The following is a 22,471-nucleotide window of genomic DNA, read 5'->3' on the forward strand; positions in this document are numbered from 1 at the left end:
AGCGCTCCCAGCTGCCTTTAGGCCAGTGAGCTCATTTCTTTCCAGATGTTTTTCTGTCTTTATGATTGGACTCATTTCATCCATTTAATATGGTACTTTTGATTATCAGCAATTGATTCGTGTTGATGGTTTAGTCTGTGAAATGTCAGAAATCAGTGAAAACTCAGATTCAGTTTCTCGTCATAAAAGACTTCAGAGAACATTTTTCCTTAATCGATCGATGAAACAGTTTCTACTTTCCTTTAAAGAACAATAAGTTTGATGTTTATGTGAAGCTCATTCAGAACTTCAGCTAGATTATCCTGAATTTAAAAAGCTTTTCTGCTCTGGTTAACAAACTGTCTGAACTGGAAGATAAACTGAATAGAAAACAAACTGCAGCTTTATCGACTCCGAGCTTCGTGGTCGATGACATTTCTGTAAAGGTTTTGGGACTCTGTGTGTGTGAATAATACTGTATGTGAAAATATTAACGTTACGTCCACAGAGCTATGCATTTTCTATTTAATGTCCAGCTTGGCAATTAAAGGTTTTTGATGAGTATTTTGGTGTTTTGGTTCATTCTCAGAGATCGTTTCAATAATTACAGCAACAAGTTCGACTTCAAAATGTGTCTTTTACCTTCAGATCTTCTGTTCATTTAATTGTAAATTGAATTCTAAGTTATTTTTAGTTTAATTTGATGTTTTTATATATTTCTTCGGAGTGACAGAAAAAATAATTCTGTTGCAGAAACAGTCGCTGTGTTTTTAGTCATTTCTAAACCAGACTGAGCTCTAATTTCATGATCAAATAAACCAAACAGACTGAGAGCTGCTGTACGTATATTTTAAACTAATTTAAATAACTGCAGCAAAATATCAAGTCATAGTGACATGAAGTATGTATCTTCCTCCCTCATGTCTTTTTGTTTGTGCCTTACATCTGAAAATGATTCTGCTGTGTTGAAAAATAGACTTTAGGTTTGTTTAGATACATTAAACTCTTTCGTGTTCATTTTCTTTTAACACGTGCAGCAATTAAGTGGTCATACTTAAAGGACCAAACCAGTGTTTTTGTAAGTTTTAGCTCTATTTTTCAAATACGTACAATTTTTGTTAAGAAATCTGCATTAATATTCTACATGTGACACAGTCAGTGTGCACTGGAAGAAGAACTGGCACTAGAACTTAAACTTTATTGTTCTCTGGATGAAAACGTTGGTCCTGAGCTGGAAGGAACAAATCTCCCCTGTGAAACAAACGTCTCTTGCTCTGATAAAACCATAGCAAAGATAAAAAGACGAAGGTTCATTCATATTTATTATAATGCTTTAAAACATGAACATGAAAAGAATAGAAACGTTTTAAAGGACATTAAGAACAGAGGGGAGTAATTAAGGTTCAGTCAGGAACTTTGATGTGAAAAAGATCTAAGTCTTGAACCTGGATTTGAAGGTGGTCCAGTCTCCTCTGGAAGTGTGTTCCAGCTCTGATTTATAGACCAGCAGCCGCACTTTAAACTCTGTTCTCTGACAGAGACCTGAGAACCGGTTGTGGATGAGGATCTCAGTTTTGTCTGCATTTAGATGAAGAAAGTTCAGGCACATCCATGGATCCATTTTCTGCCACTTATCCCGGGCCGGGTCGTGGTGGCAGCAGGCTGAGCGAGGACGTCCCCTCCCCGGCAGATGAGATGTAAAATCTCTCCAGCGCGTTCTGGGCCGACTCCCAGGGTCTCCTGGCGAGCTCCCTTCCGGATGTAAGTTATTGGTTTGATTCCCTTACAGAGGGAATCTGTGGGACTGCAGTCGCTTGGTGACACAGGAAGGTAAATTTGGGTGTCGTCTGCATAATAACGATAGCTGATGTTATTATTTTATCTAACGTGCCCTAATGGAAACATGTAAATGTTAAATAGAAGAGGACCCAGGATTGAGCCTTGGGGAACTCCGCTCAGATGCATAATTACTAGTTGTCCTGAAGATATGACTCGAACCAGTCGACTGCCTGAATCAGTTTCAAAGATCTTTAAAGAGTCATTTTTTATTTTTCCGTCATACTATAAATTGATTCATTCTGATCTGTGTGTGACTGGGTTGTTAGGAAGTTATTACATAAGCATTAGTTTTTGTGTCAAGATTATTCTTTAATAATTCAAAGTTTTTGTTTTCAGCATTATAATCAGCATAAAATTAGAATGTAAAGTTGAGACAGTTGCTGTCTTAGCATTTTTGTTTAATAATGAAAAAATGTTAGAAATTATCAAACAAGCCTACCTTTGCTTCAGAGGTCACATGCCTGAAATCACCTTCATCGCCGTGGCAACCATCAGCAACTTCCACAACTGTCGATCACTGCTGCTGTTACCGTGACGACACTCATGGTACGCACTCAATGTGACTGGTTGTTATGGTGGTCTCATATTACAAACTGACCTTTTTGTTTTCAGCAGGTTTCACATTTTCTTAGATCAGTGTTGATAAAGGCATCCTGGACCTGCCTGATAAGACCTCAGAGACGATGGCGGTGGTTCCCCCCGGCAACGCCATACAAAAACCAAATTACAGAAATAAATACTAGACGTTTCCAGAGAGAAGATTAATGGTCATATTTAACAATCTTTTCTTCTTCATGAGCTTCAGGAATGAAAGGAAAGTGAAAATAATTGACCAAATATAATAACAGTCTTTAGGATCAGCTCAGTTTTCATGATGATGCCAAATGTGACTTCTTCCTTTTTAAATGTCGTTAATCCAAGAAAACAACCGTGAGCATGAAAATGTTGGGCTTTATTTACGGCTGTTAGATGGAGAAGCTTTGAAAATCACTTTGAGTTCATTGATGAATTTATGACAATAACCTGAAAGATTTCTGTAGCTGTGATCCTGTACAGACTCAACTGATGTGTTTCTCTAACAGGAGGAGACTCTCCCTCCTACAGAGAACACAGAGACACTGAGGAAACAGACCTGGACCTGGACCAGACTCCAAAGCCAGGATAAAGAGGTTCAGTGAATGTGGTGTTGAAGGTGTGGAGGTGGATCAGTGTGTCAGAGGAGACTCTGTAGAAGGACAGAGTGCCAGCAGGACAGTCCACATGCACTGCTACTCTGTGAGAGACAGAGGAGGAGGAGGAGGAGGAGGAGGAGGAGGAGGAGGAGATGAATGTTCTTCTGTTATTGTGACAGACAGAGTAACCACCATCATCAGAGCAGCTCAGACTCCAGGACTGATCATTCCCTCCAAACACACAGTCTTCACTGCCTCCTCTCCTGCTGATTCCTCTGTAACACACTGATATATCAACTCCTCCTCTCCACTCGACCTCCCAGTAACAGCGACCAGTCAGACCATTTCGACACAGCAGCTGAGGCCAGTCAAACCTGTCTGGATGATCAGGATATGGCTGATATTCCTCCACACGTGTCGCCTTCCTGTTGTCGTCAGACAGTTTGATCTTTCTGTTCGCTGTGTTTGTGTCGAGTGTGAGTTCACAGGAATCTGATGGAGAGAACGAGACACAACACAGCTGCAGTTATTAATCTATCATCTGTTTGATGACCACATCAGAGACGTGAATGAGTGATGTCACAGTTTGAAGATGGCTGAATGTGTGCTGCTTTGTTTTCATGAATCAAAGTAAAAACACACTTACACCTCCTCAGACCTGGTCTCAGCCATCGGACTCCACCGGGCTCCACCCTGAAAGGAGGAGGGGGGGTCAGACCAGCATGTCCTCTTTCAGCATGCAGACATGGACATTACGTTACTCTCATACACATCTACACAATCTGTGCCTCCGGCCTGCTTCTCCCTGCCCCCCCTGCTTCTCCCTGCCCCCCCTGCTCCTCTTCACCTCTGCCTCTCTCCTCAGACACTGAGAGTGACCCACAGGATGTTGGTGTGTGTGAAAGAGGAGGACGACATCTGATCACACACACAAACCTCTTTTTGGATCGTCCCGTCTCCATTAAGAGTCCCACTTCAACAGCCCTCCTTGGTTCCAGACCTCTGCCATAAACCAGGTGACAGAGACTCCCAGACTGTTTCCCTCCAAACCCTCACGAGTGTCAGAAAACCTCTTTCTGACAGAAACAGCATTGTTTCATGTGCTGGATGTTTTGTGCGTGTTCATGTTACTGTGGTTTGGTGCTGAACTGATATCTGTGATGTATATTACAGCAGGAATAATTCCTGTCAGGATCACTTCTGTCTCACTGTGCTGCACACGTCATGTTCGACGTCGCTCGAAGCAGAAATAACGACAGTTTGGGGCAAACTCCTCTCAGATTTAAATCTGCTGTGACAAACGTGACGTGTGCAGATGTGAGTACAGGAACATCTGTAAAAACAGGTGGAGCTCAGCCCTCCACCTGCTCCACCATCATGGGATCGCCAACACCACCTCAACAACCTGCGCTGCATCCAGCAGCAGCATCTGGCCCAAGGCTTGGCCTGCATGAACGCTACATTATTAACATTGTGTGATAATATGTAAATGTCCCTAACAGGTGGAGTACCTTCACAGTCCACGTCTGAACAATCCGCCCAGAATTATTATTATTTCAGAGCCTGAGATTGGCCGTCATGTTTTCACGACAGTTAAACGAGTCGCTGTTTGTAGAAAAGGCCGGAACACACTCTGACCAATCAGAGTCAAGAGTCAGCGCGTCGGGCCCTCCCACTCATCACCTGCGCTCAGGTAGCTGAAGAGGAAGGATGGCAGCAGCTGTGAAAGGCTGTTTTACTCTTCTGTTTCCCCGTTTTCTGACTTGTTGAAGTTCTGTGTGCAGCCCAAAACGTAAGTCCTACTTATTCCGTAGCTGTCCCGGGTCTAATGCCTGGCTATCTGGAGACCAGGTTTCTGGGTCTTCGTGAGTTTGCTACTGTGTGGAGAAAGTTCTGGACTGTGTTACAATGAAACAGTCACTTGAGTGAGAGGTGGACAGTTTATAAGGTTACAGTCATGTGTTCATATTTGGGTTGTGTTATAGTCGCCAGGGGCAACGTGGAGCCACGTGATCCGCTATTAAAGGTGCAGATCACGGTTTTGCCCTGTAATGGATCAGTGAGTTGTAACTGGTGTGGCTAATTCTCACTTTGTGTTAATGTGCGTTATGTTAGCATGCCGTCTATGCCAGTTCTACCTCATCCTTTATTACATGGAAATGAAGGGAACTCTTGTTTAAATTGTTCTGTACGCTGGCGGCCACAACAGCTTCGGTAAATAATGCTAGTGGTAACATTGATGGTCAAAAGCCGATCTGTTGCCTGTAGAGCAATGTAAATTCTACGTACACTGATAGACTGCGGCCTGTGTAATTGTGTAATTATACTGATGCCTATTAATGTACTTTCTTTATTATTTGCTTATATTTCAGAACCACATTCAACTTCATGTTCAATTTGTCATTCATCTGGTTTCTCAACAAACATTCCTGGATCGTCAGACATCTCTGGTTAAGTTCTGACCGGACTCCCTGCAGCGGGCCAGTTCCCAGTTAACCACATTTTTAGTGTCTTTATACTATTATTATATAATGAAAAATCATTAAAAATCAAAATGTCTTGACTAAACAAACCAACGTAGCTTTAATCGTTTATGTTCTCCTCATATCCCATATGTGACTGTGCATCATGTGTTATCTTTATCTTCTCTCTGAGTTCGTTATCAGTGTAAATATGGTGAATAAATTACCATATATCTGGGAGAAGTCGTCATGACTCTTTCGTGTGTAAATCTTTTAATATCAAAGTCCCAGAAGTTCCCGAGAACTAGAAGAGCGACTCAGTGTCTGCGAATTTCATATATTATTATTTCATATACTAAATTAAATACAATTGTTCTACACTGATAAAGGAACAGTCCAACATTTTGAGAAATACACTTGAATGTAGCATCTCAAAGTCCTGTCCTGTGGTCGTCAGGTTTAACTAAATAAAAAAAAGGTCTGACAAAACTAAAGGGGACCGAGCGTTTACAGTCAGGGCCCTGAGGCTCTGTACAGCCGGCCCGAGGAAATCAGGTCGGCTGAGTCAGTGATCTCTTTTAAGTCCCTTCTTAAAACATACGTTAATCTGAGAGCCTTTCCTGATTTTACTTGTTTTAATTTTCTTTAAACTGTCTTTTACTTAGTTAAAGATGTTTTTCTTGTTTTTTATGTTTTCTTTTAAAACCAGATGGTTTTATGACTTGTGTGTTTTCTTTTGCTGCCTTTGTGAAGGACTTTGTAACATGGATTAGGGAAAGTGCTCTATAAATAAAGATTATCATTATAATTATTGTTATTGTTATTATTATTATTATTATCATAACCTTGTCCTGGACCTCTCTCTGTACTGAGATGAATCGGGTAAGAGGGCAAAACAATGTATTGCTCAAACTCAGAGACGGTTCCTTTAACATGCATCTGTCCAAACTGCGTAAATTATTACCAACAGGCAAATATCATGTTTGTTCCTGGAGATGTTCTCCTTGGAGACCTCCTACACAAATATCTCCTGTTTACGTTCAACAATGGTTTCTGTTCTGAGCAAAGGAAAAAGGCTTCCTACATGTGTGATTTTTCATATAACTCTCATATCCACCTTTAATCAAAGAGACCTCTTCTATCAGACTGACTGTCTGTGGCTGCAGCAGGCCTCTTCATACCTGAGAGTGTCCAGTCTCCAGTGTGGATCCTCCAGTCCAGCAGACAGCAGCTTCACTCCTGAGTCTCCTGGATGATTGTAGCTCAGGTCCAGCTCTCTCAGATGGGAGGGGTTGGAGCTCAGAGCTGAGACCAGAGAAGCACAGCTGATCTCTGTGATCAGACACGATGACAGCCTGCAAACACACAAAACAACACACATGGCAGATCATCTGAGGGTCCTGCTGCGTCCGTCAGATACAAGAGGAGACTCTCCAAATAAATGAATCAATAAATACAGTGACTGAATCAGGGATTCAACAGTAACCATGACATTGTGATCTACATGTTATTCTACAGCCATGCTAGCAGCTCTGTGAAATTAAGTGGAGCTAGAAATTTAGAGAAATAACTTAAATAATTAGACAAACTGTGACTTAATCTGACCTGAGAGTTTCCAGTTTACAATGTGGCCTCTCCAGTCCAGCTGTCAGCAGCTTCACTCCTAAATCCTGCAGGTCGTTGTTACTCAGGTCCAGCTCTCTCAGATGGGAGGGGTTGGAGCTCAAAGCTGAGGCCAGAGAAGCACAGCCTTCCTCTGTGATCAGACAGCCTGAAAGCCTGCAAACACACAAAACAACACACATGGCAGATCAACTGAGGGTCCTGCTGCATCAGTCAGATACAAGAGGAGACTATCCAAATAAATTAATAAATAAATACAGTGAGTGAATCAGGGATTCAACAGTAACCATGACATCTAAATGTTAAAGAGGATACAGCCATGCTAGCAGCTCTGTGAAATTAAGTGGAGCTTGAAATTTAGAGAAATAACTTAAATAATTAGACAAACTGTGACTTAATCTGACCTGAGAGTTTCCAGTTTACAATGTGGCCTCTCCAGTCCAGCTGTCAGCAGCTTCACTCCTGAATCCTGCAGGTTGTTGTTACTCAGGTCCAGCTCTCTCAAACTAGAGGACTGGGAGCTGAGAACCGAGGACAGAGCTTCACAGCTTCTCTCTGAGAGGTTACAGCCACTCAGTCTGGAGAGACAACAGTAAGGAAACGAGTAAGTAGTTTTTAATTTCTTTCTCCTGTTCATGAATAAATCCCATTATGTATCTACTTACAGAGCTTTGTTGGAGGCTTTGACCACTGGCAGCAGCCTCAGAAGAGCCTCCTCTGAAGCAGAGTATTTCTTCAGGTCAAACACGTCCAGATCTTTTTCTGATGACAGTAAGATGAAGACCAGAGCTGACCACTGAGCAGGAGACAGTTTATCTGTGGAGAGACGTCCTGATCTCAGGACCTGTTGGATCTGCTCCACTAGAGAACGATCATTCAGTTCAATGAGACAGTGGAACAGATTGATGCTTTTCTCTGCAGAGGGAGTCTCTTCGATCTTCTTCTTGATGTACTCAACTGTTTCCTGACTGTTTTTTGAGACACTTCCTGTCTGTGTCAGCAGGCTTCGTAGGAGAGTCTGAAAGGTCTTTGAGACACTTCCTTTCTGTGTCAGCAGGCCTCGTAGGAGAGTCTGATTGGTCTGCAGTGAAAGTCCCAGGAGGAAGCGGAGGAACAAGTCCAAGTGTCCATTTGGACTCTGTAAGGCCTGGTCCACAGCTTTCTGATAGAACTGTGTCACAGCAGATTCATGGTAGGTTGATTGTTGTTCAGACAGCAGATTGACACCAGAGCTGATGAAGGCCAGATGGACATGAAGAGCAGCCAGAAACTCCTGAACGCTCAGATGTATGAAGCAGAACACCTTGCCCTGGTACAGCCCTCTCTGCTCTCTAAAGATCTGTGTGAACACTCCTGAGTACACTGAGGCTGCTCTGATATTGATGCCACACTCTGTCAGGTCTGATTCATAGAAGATCAGGTTGCCTTTCTGCAGCTGCTCAAAAGCCACTTTTCCAAGAGACTTAATCATCTTCCTGCTCTCTGGAGTCCAGTGTGTATCTGTCTCAGCTCCGCCATCGTACTTGATGTTCTTCAGTTTGGACTGAACCACCAGGAAGTGGATGTACATCTCAGTCAGGGTCTTGGGCAGCTCTCCTCCCTCTCTGGTCTTCAACACCTCCTCCAGAACTGTAGCAGTGATCCAGCAGAAGACTGGGATGTGGCACATGATGTGGAGGCTTCGTGATGTCTTGATATGGGAGATGATTCTGCCGGCCTGCTCCTCATCTCTGAATCTCTTCCTGAAGTACTCCTCCTTCTGTGGGTCAGTGAACCCTCTGACCTCTGTCACCATGCCAACACACTCAGGAGGGATCTGATTGGCTGCTGCAGGTCGTGTGGTTATCCAGAGGCGAGCAGAGGGAAGCAGGTTCCCCCTGATGAGGTTTGTCAGCAGCACATCCACTGAGGTGGACTTTGTAGCGTCAGTCAGGATTTTTGTGTTGTGGAAGTCCAGAGGAAGTCGACACTCATCCAGACCGTCTAAGATGAACAAAACCTGGAACTCTTCAAACCTGCAGATTCCTGCTTCTTTGGTTTCAGTAAAGAAGTGATGAACAAGTTCCACCAAGCTGTACTTTTCCTCTTTCAGCACATTCAGCTCTCTGAAAGTGAATGGAAATGTGAACTGTATGTCCTGGTTGGCTTTGTCTTCAGCCCAGTCCAGAGTGAACTTCTGTGTTAAGACTGTTTTCCCAATGCCAGCCACTCCCTTTGTCATCACCGTTCTGATTGGTTCATCTCTTCCAGGTGAGGGTTTAAAGATGTCTTCTTGTCTGATTGTTGTTTCTAGTCTGTCTGGTTTCCTGGATGCTGTTTCAATCTGCCTGACCTCATGTTCATCGTTGATCTCTGCAGTCCCTCCCTCTGTGATGTAGAGCTCTGTGTAGATCTGGTTCAGAAGGGTTGGGTTTCCTGCTTTAGCGATCCCCTCAAACACACACTGGAAGTTCTCCTTCAGGTTAGATTTAAGTTTACGCTGACAAACTCCAGAATGACTTCCTGAATAAACACACAAATAATCAGATCAATAATATTTCCCTCCATCTCTTGAGACATCAGTAAATGTCCCATTTATCCAGCAAGTTGAATCTTTAGAGAAATCCTCTTACCGCTCTGCAGACAGTCAGCCAGCTCCTCCTGCTTCATTCTCCTCAGGAAGTGCAGTGTGATCTTCAGAAATGCCTCTCTGCTGCTCCTCATCTGCTCTTCCTCCTCACCGTCCAACACCTCCTCATCCTCCCTCTGACTCTCTAAGCATTCTGGGTAATCTGAACTCAGAACCTTCTGGATCTTCTTCAGCTCGTTCTTCACAAAAGTGACAATGTTCTCCTCCAGCAGCTGGAACAGAATATTATATGAATGAAACAATCAAACTAAAATCATGGAACCAAACATCAGATCCATGTTGGACAGACTGACAATCCACTGGTCTGAAAAGTGCAGCGTGGTGATTAGATGTAAAAGTAGTTGTTGTACATGTACAGACCATAAATATGGAGTCCAGGTGTGTTTGATGCTGCTGGGCAGACTGACCACTGGGAACCTCTGAGCTCTCCTGGTCGACTCTGTGGAGGAATCATGAAGAATTAGCTCACATTATGTCCGTCCACACAGAGACAAACACAAGCTGAAGGTCCTTTGAGTTAAAGTGTTGATTACAACATTGAATCAGACGGTTTCCCCTGACATTAAAGTGTTGGTCATTGTTAGGTTGAACATCGGTCAATCCATGTTGCAGTTGCATGTGTTGTAGTTTAGAGTATGTTTATCTACAATATCTCAATTGGAAGGGTTAGGAATGACATGTTATGAGGTAACGTAAAGGACAGCGACCCAAATGAAAAAGAGTTTCCAGATGTCTTGTCTTATTCTATAATACTGCAGCAACGCACAGCTCACACAAGCTAACTGGATGCTACCTGTCCTGTGCAAATTGGTAGTGAGTCACAATAAGCTTATAGCAGGTGAAGTGAGAGAAACATCAGGAACACCAAAGAGAAAACCAGAGAATACTGGATCAAACCAAAGCTGAGGGTGATTTCACACTGAACTGTTTGTCAAATGAAAGCTAGAACGTACTTCTCTGGGCTACAGGTAAGCAAACAGGTACAGGTGTTGTTTCTTTTGTACAACATGTATGTATTTTTCATGAATCAGTGATATTTTAATGTTTTAACAGCTGACTTTGTAGATTATTATATATATTATATTGTGAGCTTTTAGTGACAGACATTGTTAACAAACAGGTTTAATCAGTGATGTTTTAACAGATTACCTCTTTGCAGCAGAGGGTTGTTGTCGTTTAAAATTAATGAGGCGATTATTTGACTGGTCACTCTTGAAAGACACACAGCTGGGTTCAGGTCCAGGTCCAGGTTCAGGTCCAGGTTCAGCAAAGGCTGGTCTCCCATAGATCCTGTTCGACAGGGAAGGAAAATCACTTTTTAGTCTTCAGACACAGAAGCTGCTGGAGAAACTAGCAGCTATCAGCAAGAAAAGGATCGAACAATCAGCTTGTTTTACACACAACACAGGTTTGAGCTTTGGTAGAGGTGAACATCGTCTCCTCTTTGAGCTTCTGCAGCCTGTAGTAATCCACAACAGCCGTCTCTGCATCGACAGACGTCTTCACAGAGGCAGAACTCCAGCCTGACGTGACGCGCCGTGATGCAGCCGTCAGTGTTGTACTTTACTTTGTGAATCCATCAGCAGCATCAATAAGAAAGCAGCTGTGTGTTTCCTCAGACTCTCTGTGATGGTTCATTCTGCGCTTTAGAGCAGCTGATCACAGTCCAGCTGTTATCACCGACATGTTTCCATTTCTGTTGTCACATGACTGAAAACTAGAAAATGTTGATTTGATGGAGGAACTCAGTGGAATCAGGGTTAGCCTTCGTTAGCAGATAGCATCTGTTAGCCTCAATAAAATCACTGTTTTATTCTCATGCAGTCATCAGACAACAGTCAGAATGTGTGTGTGGAGAAAATGTTAAACTGAAGTCAAGAGTTGAAGACAGGTTCAGGTCCATAAGAAGCTGGTCTCCCATAGATCCTGTTAGACAGAGAGGAAGACCACCAGGGATGGAAATTCACTTTTTAGTCTTCAGACACAGAAGCTGCTGGAGAAACTAGCAGCTATCAGCAAGAAAAGGATCAACACAACAAAGTTCAATAAGACATGAATCAGTGATATTTTAAAGTTTTAACAGATTACCTCTTTGCAGCAGAGGGCTGTCGTCCTTTAAAAGTAATGAGGTGACCCTTTGACCGGTCACTCTTGAAGGACACACAGCTGGGCTCAGGTCCAGGTCCAGCAGAGTCTGGTCTCTGCTGCTCTGGGCTTGAACACAACACACACAGAGCTTTGAGTGTGAATAATGATGGTGCAGTGATCTGAGTGCTGAGCTCTGACATGGAGAAGAGTCATGGACAGTTAGAGATCCTCATCTCACCTCTGAGCTCTGGTCTGGCTGCCATGTTCCCCACACAGACTGGTTTTAGAGGGAGGGGCTCCCTCCTCTCTGTCCTCACACTGATTCATGCTGCTGAACTCACATCCACATCAGCTCACACACACTTTGATCTGGAGAGGAAACACAAATCCTTCATCTGCACATCAGCTGAAATCCTCCTTTCCATCATTTCTCCTGTAAGAAGATCAGCTGCTCCTCCAGTGATTGGCTGTTACTTTCTGTTTCATATCAGTGTCAGCTGAATGCAGTCAGACAGCAGTGAGGCAGAGGAAGCTGCCATCAGCTGCTGGACTTCTACTATCAGGCCACTAGATGGCGTCATGAAGCTGCAGTGAAGTGCAGATTTACCTTCACTGACACGCTGACTGAATTTGACGGGAAGCTTCAGTTTCTTTAATATTCAGTCAATTCAAAACTAAAACTTTCAGTTACGCCTGAATGATTGTTATTAAACTCGTCCGAGTGCGTTTGACGCAAAGTGTCGCCCAAACGATTGTAATGGACCTCAGCTCTACATGTTGGAGGCCGCACACTGTTCTGTACATTAAACTGCTTCTGAGAGTTATTCTGTTACGTTGCTCTTCGTATTCATTTAGTTTCCGTTTGATTTCTTCCTTTAGTGATACTTTTATATACTTTGTTCTGTTTCGTTCTCATTTAAAATATTGTGAATATTTGTTCAGACCTGTTCTGTGTGTGCAGTGTGGAGGAGCTACAGCTGTATTGTATTGTGCCATCCTGTGTTGTATAAAGACAATAAAGCTGAACCTTCAACCTCGATAAGGAGCCCAAAGTCCACAGAGGCGAAGCTGAACTTCAGACAAACTAATGTGGCAGCAATAAATATTCTACTTCATCTCTGAGACCAAAGTGTATCTGAACGGCTGCTGTCACTGTTATATTATTACTTTATTATTGTGTCACTGATGTGTAACTACAACTCTGTGTTGTAGCTGGCTGAGGTGGAGCCACTTTGAACTGTTTTATACACTTTGAGGAAGTTGAATGTTTAATAGTGAATCTGAATCTGAAAAGTAACAACACGTAGTGAAGTAAACAGTCAAATATAGGCAGATACAGAGCAGAAGTATAAAGCAGCAGAAATATTCAAGGAAAGTACAAGTACTTCAAGATTGTTCTGAAATGTACTCAGTTACTTTCAACGACTGGAGGTCACACGCGCACACAGATCCTTCAAAATAAAAGACTGGCAGGCTCAACAAAGCCCTTCCAGAAAATATTACAACATTCATTTAAAGGAAATTTCTTTGATTTGATTATTGATCACGTTTAAGTTCAAACTGACATCATTTATAATGAACTGATTATTCATTAATTATAGTTTCATAATGTATTTGTTTAATCAAACCGAAGCTTGTGAGCTCCTGTGCCCTCTGAATGCTCCTTCCTGCTGTCTGCACATCAGTCCTGTGGTGGAAATATAACGACACAAACAGCTGTTCTCCAGCGGCTGTCCGGCCGAGCGAGGACGCATTTAGTGGCTCAGACAGCGGGAGAGCAGCGGCTCGTCTCCGCCTCCTCCACAGGCTGATTCAGGCAGGAAAAGCTGCCTTCAGCCATCAGTCAGTGGAGCTACACAGTAATAACGACTCTGTGTCCAGCTGCTGAGGATCCGCTGACTCTGCTGCTGCTCTTATTCCGCCGCTTACACTCCCGGACACCGACACAACATGGCGGAGATTTGTAGTCCCGAGTTTCAAGTTAAACTCAGTTAAACTGAGTTAAAATGAAGCGTCGAGCGGCAGCTTTCTGCTGTTTCTGTGGGACTAAGCTGCCGACAGCTTGTGTTAACGAGTCAAACACTTCAGACGGGTTACATTACCTTCAGCTGCAGCTTCAGAGGAGAAAACTATCTGCGACTCGACGTTCAGAGAAAGTGAAAGTAAACTTTGAACAGGAAACACCCAGAGAGGCACGTGACCGTGACTCACAGCCAAAACACAAGCAAAGTAAGAAAAAACATCTTCATCATTCGACAACATTTAAACAGGAAATAAAACTAGAAACAGCGCGCATGAAAAAATAAAGATGCATGAAAACCAAATGTAGACAAGCTTTATTCTTGTTGATTGCACCGCTGATTAATTCAAAAGCACTGAGTGGTGTTACTTCCTGTTTGTTTAAATCAAATGCAAATAAAAGGCTCAAACTGAACTGTTCTCATTCTGGAAGTGGAACAAGTTTACAACAATTTACAAATGAGGAATCTTTGAAAATCACTGAGAAGATTAATGGTCATATTAAACAATCTTTTCTTCTTCATGAAGTCCAGGAATGAAAGGAAAAGACCAAAAATCTGTTTTATTTTTATGTGAAAATAATTGACCAAATATAATAACAGTCTTTAGGATCAGCTCATTTTTCATGTTGATGCCAAATGTGACTTCTTCCTGTTTAAATGTCGTTAATCCAAGAAAACAACCGTGAGCATGAAAATGTTGCGCTTTATTTACAGCTGTTAAACACGTGATCTGTGACGTTTTAATCACGACGTCAGCAGCAGTTCATTCTGCTCACTTCCGCTCGTTCTCCTTTAATTAGCGTCTGAGTTATTTCCACCAATCAGAAGCGGTTGCTAGGCGGAGCTGGTTCACCTGACCAATCACCTTTTCTTCCTGTGGACGTTGCCTAGTGACCCCGAAGAGGAGGGGGGGGTTCTAGGATTGGCGGTTGGCATAAACTGGTCTGTGGCTGGATCGGGATGGCAGCTCAGGTAGAACATGATGAAGACGATGTGGAGTTGGATGACTGGACTCCGGTTTGGAGAGGAAGAGGGACAGGTAAAGCACAGATGAGATGAGAAGAGGAGGTCAGGGCGTCTGGCAGCCAGAGCAGGAACAGAAGCTGAGAGGAGACCAGTTCCGATGAAGGTCACCGGGCTGTTCGCAGGAAGCTGCAGAGAGAGGAATCTAAAATAACACTTTAGTTCAGGAGGGAAGATGAGGCATTCCCACTGATGAAGATCTGGACTCCAGCAGGCTGAGCAGAGAGCACTGCGGGTCAGATCAGGTTCATGCACAGCTTAAAGCTATTGTGAATTAAAACATCATGGTGGTGCTTTCTCCTTCTGGTTCCCTCAGCATTACGGCTCTGAAACCACAGGTAAAGCAGCTTGGATGGAAACTTTGTCGTGGATTTCTGACCCTATGGTTTCTTTTGTTTCTGGCTTCTACAAAAATAAACACGTGTCATATGAGTGTTTTGGAGGCGGGAGGAGATTGTAAGAATCATGTTTGTAGAAGGTGTTTGGAGGTAGCAGGAGGCGTTTGTTCCTTCTGCACTGCAGTCCTGGTCTTTCTTAACTCTGCAGCAACATGGATACGGCCTCTCACCTCCAACAACCATATTCCATTTAATGGAACATACGGAGGTTCAAGAAGATGTTAGGAGATTAGAGGAGGCGGAAAACGTTGGTACACAAGTGTACGAGACAATGTGGAGGCAGGTGGAGGTGTGTTAGTTGTGGTAGCTGGGTACAACAAGTATAGTGCAATAGTAGGGGGGGGACTAAGCTGAATGAACATAATTTATGTCGGGAAATAAGATTTGGCTGATGCTGTCGTGCTGACCTGAATCATTTCTTTCAATCAGATTCAACTGGGCTTTTTTATTTGTTGCTCCCTCAATATTGTCAATGATCGATAAGAACTCAGTCCGTTTATGGGGGGCGCGAGCTTCTTTTGGCCTCTAAAGGGGGGCGCGAGCTTCTTTCAGCTTCTAAAGGGGGGCACGAGCTTCTTTCAGCTTCTAAAGTGGGGCACGAGCTTCTTTCGGCTTCTAAAGTGGGGCGCGAGCTTCTTTCAGATTCTAAAGGGGGGCGTGAGCTTCTTTCGGCTTCTAAAGGGGGGCGCGAGCTTCTTTCAGCTTCTAAAGGGGGGCGTGAGCTTCTAAAGGGGGCGCGAGCTTCTTTCAGCTTCTAAAGGGGGGCGCGAGCTTCTTTCGGCCTCTAAAGGGGGCACGAGCTTCTTTCAGCTTCTAACGGGGCGTGAGCTTCTTTCGGCTTCTAAAGGGGGCGCGAGCTTCTTTCAGATTCTAAAGGGGGCACAAGCTTCTTTCGGCTTCTAAAGTGGGGCGCGAGCTTCTTACGGCTTCTAAAGAGGGGCACGAGCCTCTTTCGGCTTCTAAAGGGGCGCGAGCTTCATTCAGCTTCTAAAGGGGGCGTGAGCTTCTTTCGGCTTCTAAAAGGGGCGCGGGCTTCTTTCAGCTTCTAGGGGGCGTGAGCTTCTAAAGGGGGTGCGAGCTTCTTTCAGCTTCTAAAGGGGCGCGAGCTTCTTTAGGCCTCTAAAGGGGGCACGAGCTTCTTTCAGCTTCTAAAGGGGCGCGAGCTTCTTTCGGCTTCTAAAGGGGGCGTGAGCTTCTTTCGGCCTCTAAAGGGGGCACAAGCTTCTTTCAGCTTCTAAAGGGGGCGCGAGCTTCTTTCGGCTTCTAAAGGGGGGCGCGAGCTTCTTTCTGCTTCTAAAGGGGGCACAAGCTTCTTTCGGCTTCTAAAGGGGGGCGTGAGTTTCTTTCGGCTTCTAAAGGGGGGGCACGAGCTTCTTTCAGCTTCTAAAGGGGGCGAGCTTCTTTCGGCTTCTAAAGGGGGGCGTGACTAACCTAATTGTAGAAATTGTCCAATATCAACGTTCTTGTCTGGCGATAGGATTAATGAATCTATTGGGAACTGGATCCAAAATGGAAACCGCTATCAGAACCGAGCTTACGGCTTCTAAAGGGGGGCGCGAGCTTCTTACGGCTTCTAAAGGGGGGCGCGAGCTTCTTTCTGCTTCTAAAGGGGGCCGTGAGCTTCTTTCGGCCTCTAAAGGGGGGGCGCGAGCTTCTTTCAGATTCTAAAGGGGGGCGCGAGCTTCTTTCGGCTTCTAAGGGGGGCGTGAGCTTCTTTCAGATTCTAAAGGGGGGCGCGAGCTTCTTTCGGCTTCTAAAGGGGGGGCGCAAGCTTCTTTCGGCTTCTAAAGGGGGGTGTGAGCTTCTAAAGGGGGGCGTGACTAACCTAATTGTAAAAATTGTCCAATATCGACGTTCTTGTCTGGCGATAGGATTAATGAATCTGGGCATTTGGATCATCTGGAACTGGATCCAAAATGGAAACCGCTATCAGAACCCAAAAAGATTGATCTACTTTGGAGACTGTTTCCCAGAAACTCCAAAAGCGTAGTGTTGATGGAGGCCAAATGAGAACAGCAGTGTTTTCAAATGTAGCTGGCTTATTGTGGATGCTGGATGTTGAAGGAGGTGTGTATGAGGATGTGTTTGGAGGCTTTGACGAGGTTTTTGAATCTGGTAGGAAATGTAGTAAAGAATTATCAGGTCTTTCTTCTTTTTCCGCCTACAAATGTTTTGGGTCGTGCTGAGGTGGAGTTAGGATAACGCAGCGGCTGTATGTTTGTGGCTCTAGGCGACTGTTATCCTGCTGGGTTTCCCCAAAAAATTAAGAAAATGGAGGCAGAAAGGAAATCTTTTCGCTCTGTTAATACATTTACCTCAGTCTCTTCTTTTTCTCTTTTCCCTTTCATCTATGTCTCAATATAAATTTTCTTTTTGCTCTATTTTGCATTCTGCACATGCAGGAAAGAAAGGAAATGAAACAGCCGACAAGTGCGCAAAGGAAGCCACGCAAACGAGTCGCAGCGACGTTACAGTAGCCCTCAGTGAAACGGACATGAAGAGCACAGTTAAGCAGAAGCTGAGAGAAAGGTGGAAGAAGAGAGAACAGGAAGGCGGTTCTACAACAGCCAAAGGAAAGTCGGCGTGAGGAGGAAAACGGGGAGAACCAGGAGAGAGGAAACAGTAATATCCAGGCTCCAGTTCGGTCCCGCAGGATTAAACAGCACATTATGGAAAACAGGAAAACATCAGACAGGAAGATGTGCAGTCTGTGAGCAAGAAGAAACTGTAGAACATGTTATGATTTACTGTCCAAAACACGACGCCAAGAGAAGAGAAGCCACGCCCAACCTTAAAGAAATAAAGACCAGGTCTGATCTACGAGATCTTTCACAAACAAGTTCTGGAGAGAAGTGTTATCTGCTGTCGTCTCCTTATCTTAGAGAACACGTTTGATAGAGAGAATATAGATATGCTGCGATTAGTTACAGAAGTTATTTATTTACTTATTTTGATTTGTTTTGGATTCATCTCAGTTTCTTTTCTTTAATCATTAGTGAAGGTTTAGTTAGAGTCCTGATCCACACTCCAGTCCAGTAGGTGGCGGTAATGCACCATAACGCTGATACACAACCGCCATAAAACATGAAGAAGAAGAAGAAGAAGAAGAAGAAGAAGAAGAAGAAGAAGAAGAAGAAGAAGAAGAAGAAGAAGAAGAAGAAGAAGAAGAAGAAAGAGAAGAAGCAGAAGAAGCAGAAGAGTGAAAACACGGACTAAAAGCAGGATTTGAGCGTCGCTTCGTCGGCTCGGGTTGCTAACACGGAGGGAAACTTCAGCAGTGAAGAAATGTGGACGCCAGAAAAGCTTTGGAGCAGTTTTTGGGGAGCACGTGGTGATGAGTGGAGGGGCTGGACGCTGGCAGACCTGCGGCTGGAAGGTAAAGCTGACAGACAACACAACATTTGAATCAAACTACAGATTGTTTTAAAACACATGAAGGAACAGAAGATGAAACTATGGCAGATTTAAAAACACAAACAGAGAACTTAAAGGATGAATTATTCTACAGCATCTGGAAACAAACAGACAGAAACAACAGAGGAAACATACTCCACGCCCTGAAAATAGCTCAAAAACTCATTCAAAGTCAATTCATTGAATCCATAAAAACCCAGACGGTGCTGCTGTTCATAGTGAAATACGGAAAAGAGAAGTGGTGAGAGCTTCATGTGCTAATGCATATAAAACAATAGAAAGTGAAAGTGACTGTGTGGCTGTTTTGCTGGAAAGAGTGACAGCTCGCTGAACTTCTCTCAGCTGACTGGGGAGATCAGAAAAGATGAGGTGATGCAGGCCATCCAGCAACTAAATGTTGGGAAAAGTCCTGAGTTTCATCAGCTGCATCTCGACGAAGTCCTGAACCTCCTCGCCTCAGTGTGTGACGAAGGTCTGAACAGCGGCTGTATGGGGGCTCTTTCTATCAGGGAGGGGTCTGTCTGGTGTTTCAGAAAGGCGAAGACACAGATCTGGACCATTACAGACGTCTCACTGTCACGAATACAGATTATAAAACACTGGCAAAGATCATTCTGAACAGATTAAACGACATATTAGATGAACTTACAGCTAAAGAGCAGACGTGTGCCGTTAAAGGTCGGCTCATGTGGGACAATCTGAGCGTCCTCAGAGACATTTTACACCATCCAGATAAAAAGGGTCTTTTTATTGTTGGCCTTGAGCAGAAGAAAGCCTTTGACTTACGCCGATGACGTCACTGTTATTGGTAAAAATCAGCTGGAAATCGAGACTTCCAGACAGCCTTTGACCGCTTTGAACTTACGCCCGCGGACAAACCAACCACGCCACCGAGCCCCCTTTACATTGCCACCTTTTCTCCGGGCGCTTTTATCTCTTCGCTTTGGGTTTTGGACTTCAAAATTGACTGAGCCTCGATAAGGATCGAACTCACAACCTCAAGGGTACCGAGCAGTCTTCAATCACCCCGAGCTACTGGACCAGACAGGTGGACCAGGTTTCTTGGCGCTTTTGACTCTTTACTTTCAACATTAGCTTTCAAAATTTACTGCGTCAAATGAGGATCGAACCCAGATCATCGAGACTTCCAAACAGCCTTCGACTGCTTTGAACTTACGCCCGCGGACGAACCAACCACGCCACCGTGCCCCCTTCGCATTAGAACCTTTTCTCCGGACGCTTTTATCTCTTCGCCTTGGGTTTTGGACTTCAAAATTGACTGAGCCTCGATAAGGATCGAACTCACAACCTCAAGGGTACCGAGCAGTCTTCAATCACCCCGAGCTACTGGACCAGACAGGTGACCTTGCTTTCTTGCCGCTTTTCACTCTTTACTTTCATCATCGGCTTTCAAAAACTTAATGCGTCAAATTAAATCAAACCCAGATCCTCTGGACTTCTGAGCCGGTATCATCCAGAGCTACTTGATGAGACACATAAACTTGTTTTTTTTGGCGCTTTTCAGTCTTTCCTTTAAGGCTCAGCTTTCAAAACACACTTCGTCACTTGAGGCCCGAACCCAGCTTCCCGAACCTGAGCTATGCGGTTTGAGACGCTGGGTTAGAGCCTTTCGCTTTTTCCTTTGGACATCCGGCTTCAAAACTCAAAGATTTGAGTGAGCATTGAACCCACAACCCTAACAACCTGAGCCACAGATACTGAGCTTATCACTTTGTAAACTTTTCAATCTTTTGGACTTTAAAAGTCACTGAGTTGCCACAACCTCAAAATTACAGCAAAGTCTTCTAACACATTGAGCCACTAAATCTGTCCTCTTCGGAGTTTCTCTCTGAGCGCTTTTCAGTCTGACACCTGAAGCCACTGAGCAAAAACAATCAAAGGATTAAATTGTTTTTGTTTTTTTAAGTAAAAGCACCTGTGGCGTCCATAAACATGCAGGAGGTGCCCCGTCGTAAGGATTTAACCCAAATACTCAGAACCTCTAGTCAGTCTTCTTCCACCCTGAGGTATTTGATGTGAGACACTTCATTTCTCTATTTTAGAGCTTTTCACTTTTTCCTTTGGACATAAGACTTCAAAATTCACAGATTAGCGTGAGGACCTAACCCACCTCCTCTTAATACCTGACGTAGGATCTAACAACCTGAGCCACTGAACCTGAAACGTTGAAATAGTCATTTCAGTCTTTCCTCTGAGTTTCAGACTTTAAAAGTCATTGAGTCGCTCGAGGATCAAACTGCAACCTCAAACTACTGCAGATTTCCATGAAATTGTGAACAAGTGAGCCCCTGACATCTCCTGTAGCGCCACCATAAGGTTGATATTTTTGGCTTTTAGTGAAATGTGGTTCAGACATTCATGTTCCCCTCAGGATGAATTGTAGTCCTTTTGTTGTTAATTGGGTGAATATCATCCGGGGTAATGTCGGATATGTTGGATAACGTTTGTCGATCAAACCGACAACGAGTTGGTCAGACGGTGTTAATGTCGCCAGCTCCTCCTCCTCCTGAATTATCTCTCTGTAAGAAGTTCGGCTTGTTTGTCTTCTTTTAGAGTTGTTAATGAGGTGTCTGCTTCCAAAGCTCTCTGTTAAACTAAAAGTTTGAACCCTCAACCTTCCAGTCTTGAAGTCAGCAGTGCAACTCTGTTGGACTTCAGCGACTTCAGTCAGGATTTCAAACTCCACTGGTTGCAAAAAGAAGTCCATGAGAAAATGAGCCTACCTCTCACTTGATTTATTACCTCCGTAAAAAGTTTCCTAATGAGTTTATGGTCTCAAAAGTCTTCAATACAGCATGATGTTCATGTTTGAAAATGATGGTCCCATTTAGAGTGAAAGGTAATTGTAACGTAACCGTTAACGTGAATTACGGATGCACCTTGCTTACCAAGCTAGCTAGCACTTCTGAAATGAAGGGCAATCCAGGCCAACCTGAAGGTGAAGATCAGGGAGGCCAAGGAGAAATACAGGAGGAAGCTGGAGCGGAAACTCCAGCAGAACAACATGAGAGAGGTCTGGAGCGGCATGAAGACCATCACTGGCTTCAGACCGACTGGCAGCAGAGGAGTTGAAGGCAGCTTGGACAGGGCCAACGAACTTAATCTGTTCTTTAACAGATTCGACACACCGGCTCCTGGTCATCCCCCCTGTAACTCAGCTGCTGTCGGCCCTCAAGCTCCTCTGAGTACTCTGCTCCCCCCTCCCCATCAGTTGTGCAATATTCTATGCAAGACTCCTGTGCAATATTTTAGTTTAAAATTCATATTTATTGTTATTGACATTACTCATTGCACTATTATACTGTACTCTACTTATACTGTACTTCTATCATCAACCTGTAAACCCACTTGGTACTTAATTTATTTGGTTATACTGTACTATAGTGTATTATATTTTTTTCTTAGTACTTCTACTCCTTGTGTGCACTGACATGACAGTGAGCTGCTGTAACAAAAGAGTTTCCCCTCGGATCAGTAAAGTGTTTCTGATTCTGAAAACACAGTGAATCACCGGAGTCTCGAACCCACAACCTCAAAACTTGCGGATAGTCCTCGACCATGCTGAGCTATTGGACCGGATTAGTGAACCTTGTTTCTTCACACATTTCACTGTTTCCTCCCATAACAGATCCACATTGATGCACATTATTTAATTTATTTCTCATTTCACAACGTCTCGAGTTTGGCTGAGAAATGAGTGTCTGATGTGTTTTTTTTTTTTTGCAAAAAAATGTAATTTCCACTTTAAAATCCTTAAAAAGGCATCTACTCTTTCACGCTCGTCTATGAATATGCAACTTTT

General features: G+C 43.8%; 3 protein-coding genes across 5 annotated transcripts in view; 1 reads left to right on the forward strand and 2 right to left on the reverse strand.

Moving 5' to 3' along the window:
* Window positions 1–64, forward strand: part of LOC122871994 (mid1-interacting protein 1-B-like) — a 29,678-nt gene extending 29,614 nt beyond the window's left edge. The window contains 1 exon segment of the mRNA XM_044187655.1: window positions 1–64. This exon segment is cut by the window's left edge and continues 972 nt beyond it. The gene's annotated coding sequence lies outside the window, so the exon portion shown is untranslated.
* The window catches only part of LOC122871887 (NACHT, LRR and PYD domains-containing protein 12-like), a 93,062-nt gene extending 79,118 nt beyond the window's left edge, over window positions 1–13,944 (reverse strand). For all 3 annotated transcript variants that reach the window (XM_044187424.1, XM_044187425.1, XM_044187426.1), the window contains exon 1: window positions 13,895–13,944. The gene's annotated coding sequence lies outside the window, so the exon portion shown is untranslated. The remainder of the gene's footprint in view (window positions 1–13,894) is intronic.
* On the reverse strand, window positions 2,034–12,697 carry LOC122872002 (protein NLRC3-like). The gene is made up of 9 exons (XM_044187664.1): window positions 12,031–12,697; window positions 11,793–11,918; window positions 10,065–10,143; window positions 9,688–9,916; window positions 7,741–9,577; window positions 7,480–7,653; window positions 6,634–6,807; window positions 3,637–3,683; window positions 2,034–3,482 (listed from the first exon to the last, which is right to left on the reverse strand). The coding sequence occupies exons 1-9, from the start codon at window positions 12,117–12,119 to the stop codon at window positions 2,917–2,919; spliced, it is 3,321 nt and encodes a 1,106-aa protein (XP_044043599.1). The 5' UTR covers window positions 12,120–12,697; the 3' UTR covers window positions 2,034–2,916.
* Window positions 13,945–22,471: the final 8,527 nt, after the last annotated feature.

The sequence above is a fragment of the Siniperca chuatsi genome, linkage group LG24, assembly GCF_020085105.1.
Source record: "Siniperca chuatsi isolate FFG_IHB_CAS linkage group LG24, ASM2008510v1, whole genome shotgun sequence".
NCBI classification, from domain to species: Eukaryota; Metazoa; Chordata; class Actinopteri; order Centrarchiformes; family Sinipercidae; genus Siniperca; species Siniperca chuatsi.